Raw genomic sequence first — 5,067 nt, 5'->3', positions numbered from 1 at the left:
ACTCAGAGCATCCATAAGGTTTCTCACCAGTGTGGATTCTCTGATGTGTGATAAGTTGTGAGCTGTGTTTGAAGCTTTTCCCACACTCAGAGCATGTGTAGGGCGTCTCTCCTGTGTGGATTCTCTGATGTGTGATAAGGTTAGCGCTCCGCTTGAAGCGTTTCCCACAGTCAGAGCATGTGTAGGGAGTCTCTCCCGTGTGGATTCGCTGATGTGAGATGAGGACTGACCTACCAATGAAACATTTCCCACACACAGAGCATCCATAAGGTTTCTCACCCGTGTGGATTCTCCTATGTATGATAAGGTGTGAGCTCCGATTGAAGCATTTCCCACACTCAGAGCATCCATATGGTTTCTCACCCGTGTGGATTCTCTTATGTGTGATAAGGGCAGAGCTCTGATTGAAGCTTTTCCCACACTCAGAACACGTGTAGGGTCTCTCTCCTGTGTGGATTCTACGATGTGTGATAAGGTGTGAGCTCCGATTGAAGCTTTTCCCGCACTCAGAGCATGTGTAGGGCATCTCTCCTGTGTGGATTCTCTGATGTGTGAGAAAGTCAGAGCTCCCATTGAAGCTTTTCCCACACTCGTGGCATGTGTAGCGTGTCTTTTTCAAGTGGATTCTCTCATGTGTAATAAGGTCTGAGTGGCTACTGAAGTTTCCCTCTGGCCTGTGCTGACTCTCACAGGTTTTTGCTTTTTCTGGGAGTGCACAACTCCTGGAATCGTTCCCTTTGGATCTTCCTGATAACATCCCATGGGATTCTACTTGCTCACCATCTTCCTGCTGGGGTTTCTCCTTGTTCTCACTCACCATCCCAACACCTGATGGGAGACATAAGAGAATCCAGACATAGGTCACTGCCTGCACCAGAGAGAATGGAAATCTCAGAGAGAGGAATGCAAAAAGGGATGAACAAACCAAAATATGTACAGGAGAGATCAAACCTATCAGGAGCTGATTATCCCTAAACCTTTCCCCAGTGAGGAAGTGATCAGTTCTGAGTCCGCATCTCACCAGAACACTCAGGGGAAAGTGAGATTGGGGAGGGACCTGCTGCCAGTTGTCAGTCAGGGTAGGTGAGAAGCCACGAGTGATATCTCCCTAATGATTCCACATCTGCAAGGAACAATCCTAAACTTGGAGAGCTCACAACATCTTTGTAGGGCATCCCAAATGTTTCCTGTATTCACAGACAATTTTTGAGTTGGTTTAACCAATTCCTCACCTGTGCAGGCAACTCTCGGGAGCATTTCTTTCTCAGAGCCGTGAAAGTGCAGGACCCACGGCTCTTCCCCTCGTTCCAGCTGCGAGATCACATCAGGTTTGGAAACTGGAAACCCTGCTCAAGGCAAAGAAAACAAGAAAGGTCTGTGGAATTTGTGGGATACTTGTCACAAGAAATATTCCATGGTTTTAACCCCAGCCCATTTTTAAGTAGTAACATCCCAAGGCCAGCTTCCTTGGCTCAAAGTGGCAGGAGAGATATTATTATTATAAATCATATTCATTATCTTAGTTCCTAACGATCAACTAACAGTGGATTCCCATTGTTCTAGGCACAGTACAAACCCAGAATAGTAGATGGCTCATGCCCTGAAGAATTTACAATCTAAATAGCCAAGACAGACACAGAATGGGGGAAGGGGTAGAATATACCAGCCGAGTGACCTATGAGAAGGCAGAGTGACAGATCTGATGAACACAGGCATATATCTTTAGACTATTGTATTTAATGTCATGACTAAGGCCAGTGTTTTCTGGAAATTGACGCTATTACTGCATTTTTTCCAAAATTACTCTTCATTTCTGGAATCACCCTTCATATCCGGAATTCCTGATCAGAGGGTGGGTGGGGCATGCAGGGTCACAACCCCCCAGATTTCTGCCCAGAGACACCTGACTCATCCCCAGGGTGCGGGGCAGAGGTGATATGTGGGCAGGGCACACAGGGTCATGACAACCCCCCCCCCCAGATTTCTGCCTGGAGACACCTGACTCCTCCCCAGGACACAGGGCAGAGGCTGGGGGCTGGCTGCTGTTGAGACTTGCTGCCAATTTCTGCCCTCCTCATACAAGTCTGGACTCAGCAAAACCACTGTGGAGCTTCCCCTGGGCAGGTGGGGCACTTGGCAGTGGGATGCCGGGCTCCCTCATCATGCTGTACAGCGGATGGCACTCGCACCAGGTCTCGGCTGCGTCCACAGCACATCTCCCCTGCTCATCTCCCCTGCATACAGCTGGTTCAAGGCTCTCAATGCCCAGTGTCTGGGCCTCACCTCCCCCACACAGCTGGCTCCTGTCCCCTCCCGCCAATGCACTTTCATGCTGCAAAGGATTATATATTGCTCATATTTGTCAATTACTCTGTTTTAATTGCCAGCAAACACTGGCCCTACTTATGACTGTTATCTGTATATTTGAGCCAGCCCTTGAAAGCATGAATACTTCACAGACTATGATGCTGAGATGGGCCAGATGATACCGGGGAGGGCTGAGGGATGGGTTTCCTGTGCAATGTGGTGTCACTAAGGGGTGATGAACGACAGATCTCCAGGCTGGTTCTGAAGATCTCCATCTTTCAAAGCTTTGTCCCATACAGAAAGGGGCAGTGACTTATTTTACCTCTTTCGGGAAACTGAAGAAGACAGACAGAGACTTTCTGGGGAGAAACAAATGAGTTTGAGCTGACTGAGGGGCGTTTTTTGGGCTACAAACTGACATGACCTGATAACCAAGAGGTAAGCTTTTAATGCACTTTGGAACAGATCAGGGATTCCCATGAGGACTGATGAGGGGCCGATGGTACATACGTAGTTAGATGCTTTTCTTGTTTTATATCTTTTCCCCAGAAGGCACACTGACACTGTCATGGATCCATAGGATCTGTGCAATACCCTGGCTTTTAAACAGTTCTTGGGAGGTGCCCCTTGAGTGCACTAGACCCCCAAGGGGTCCCACTCTTCCACAAGGATAGGCCATGTAGCTTCAACACCTAAAACTGAGCCTCTGGCTTCAACACTCCTATTTCAACCTGTGAGCTCTGCCAGCAGGTCCAGCTGAACGACACTCCTGTTCAGAGACTGTTCCTCATTCAATGCACAGAGCAAGTTTTTGTTGTGACATTGGGCAGACTTTTAAAACATAGCAGGGTTTATTAGTCAACTGAAACACAGCATTGGAATGTCCTTAGATTAGCACAGAGAAGCAAAGAAGACAATATAGTCCAATGCCCTTGAGCCATGCTGCTGTAGAAAACAGTTGTGTTTCCTTTGACTGTGCCTGTCCATTTGTCTTCACTCCGGTAGAGATCCCTGCGTCTGCGAGCCCAGTTCTTCCTTCTCCCAAAAGAATAACGAGTCCATATATGCTTCACTCAGCCAAGCGGAGATCCTCCCATGGACAGGTGACAATTATTCCCTTGTCTCTGTCGGGTATTCCATTGATGTAGGTTGGTCCCAGCCCATCCTTAATGACCCATTCATATCACCCCATGACAGCTACGTGACAAAACACCTCATGTCTCCTGCTCTTTATAATCATAGCAATACCAATCACAGAGGGAAACTGAGGTGTGTATTGGCATCATACAAGTATCACCAAAATTCCCACCTCTATCGCACACACACACACCTCACAGCCCTTGGAGAGAAAGCAAAGCACAGGAACTGGACGTTAATCCAGTGAACACAGTGCAGGACAATCTGCAATCCTCAAACCCTGGTCAAAAAGGAGAGGCATGTGGGGCCCTTTCCATACAGAGGGGCTTGGTAGATGCCCGATACCTGAGAGGCCATTCCTTGAGCAGACCATGGAGGCAGGTCAAAGGCTTAGCTACCCAGATCTGTGACATCACAAAAGCACATTTTGGGGAATTAGGAAATCTAGTGATTTAGGTGTAATGGGAGGGAGAATTAAACTCACCCAGTGTGTGGAGAAGGCTGGGGAATTAAACACTAAAATTCAGGAGCAACAGCCTCTAATTCTTCTGGAAAAGGAGAATGTAAGAAACAAGAACTGGGCCACACAACCTCAGGAGGGACAGGCTCAAAGATCCAAGGAGCCTGGAGAGAAGACAGCTTGTGGCTTCTGCAGATGGGGAGAGGGGGGACAAGACTCTCTCCAAACTCTCACTTCCGTTGACGCTGACCTGATTTTATGATCTATGACCTAGTCACATGTCTTGTGGGCAATTTTATACTCGCTAGAGGTAAAATGTCATCATCAGAGTATTGCTTATTAGCTTGGAACATGCATGGAGGGGCAAGGAGGTGAACACAAATAAATGGGTTATTAAGCTTGCTACAGTTCAGGGCCTTATATTAGGTGGAGGCTTTGTGGGAGTAGTTATGCTGAAGTCTAGGATTTACCTGAATAGGCCTAAGGAGAGAATCCCAGGTCAGATATTTTGCACCCTGATTTTGAGAGACTAACGAGGAACCACAAACAGGTGCAATATGCCACAGGGTTCTGAAAGAAGGAACTTTGGGGCGGGCTTTAGCAATTGGGTTGCTATGCAGTATCTCAGCAGTTCCACCACATTCATAGATTGGAATTAATAAATAAGTGATGTAAATCATGAGTATTAATGCTTGATGCTTAATTATGGACTTCCCAAAGGCCACGTATGGGTTGGGGCAGCTATTGACATTCTTGTAATCAGAGTAAAGGATCAGATATGATATAGAGCCATCCTATTACCATAAAGAAGCGGATACCTCTCCTAGGCTACGTCTTCACTGGGGGGGAGGGATTGATTTAAGATACGCAAATTCAGCTACGCGAATAGCGTAACTGAATTCGATGTATCCGAGCCGACTTACCCCGCTGTGAAGACGGCGGCAAATCGACCGCCGCGGCTCCCCCGTCGACGGTGCTTACTCCTACCTGCGCTGGTGGATCGATTGTTGCGTCCTGATGAGACGCGATAATTCGATCCCCGAGAGATCGATTTCTACCCGCAGATACAGGCGCGTAGTGAAGACGTAGCCCTAGTTACCACTTTTTCATTTTGTCAGGTCCCCGAGTAAAGTGAAGCAGGGCCTCCATTCTGATGGTCTCCC

At 47.7% G+C, this 5,067-nt stretch overlaps 1 protein-coding gene across 1 annotated transcript; it reads right to left on the bottom strand.

The window, feature by feature from the left end:
• Nucleotides 1-2: 2 nt before the first annotated feature.
• On the bottom strand, nucleotides 3-1,804 carry LOC112117094 (zinc finger protein 3-like; the record flags this gene model as incomplete). The annotated part of the gene is made up of 2 exons (XM_029914021.1): nucleotides 1,233-1,804; nucleotides 3-828 (listed from the first exon to the last, which is right to left on the bottom strand). Coding segments are annotated over exons 1-2 (851 nt in total), but the record flags the coding sequence as incomplete, so codon positions are not given.
• Between the last annotated feature and the right edge of the window lie 3,263 nt (nucleotides 1,805-5,067).

Source organism: Terrapene carolina, unplaced genomic scaffold (genome assembly GCF_002925995.2).
Source record: "Terrapene carolina triunguis isolate 2854851 unplaced genomic scaffold, T_m_triunguis-2.0 Scaffold26779, whole genome shotgun sequence".
Taxonomy (NCBI): Eukaryota; Metazoa; Chordata; order Testudines; family Emydidae; genus Terrapene; species Terrapene triunguis.
The sequence above is the reverse complement of the archived record's forward strand: the minus strand, read 5'-3'. Positions and strand labels throughout refer to the sequence as shown.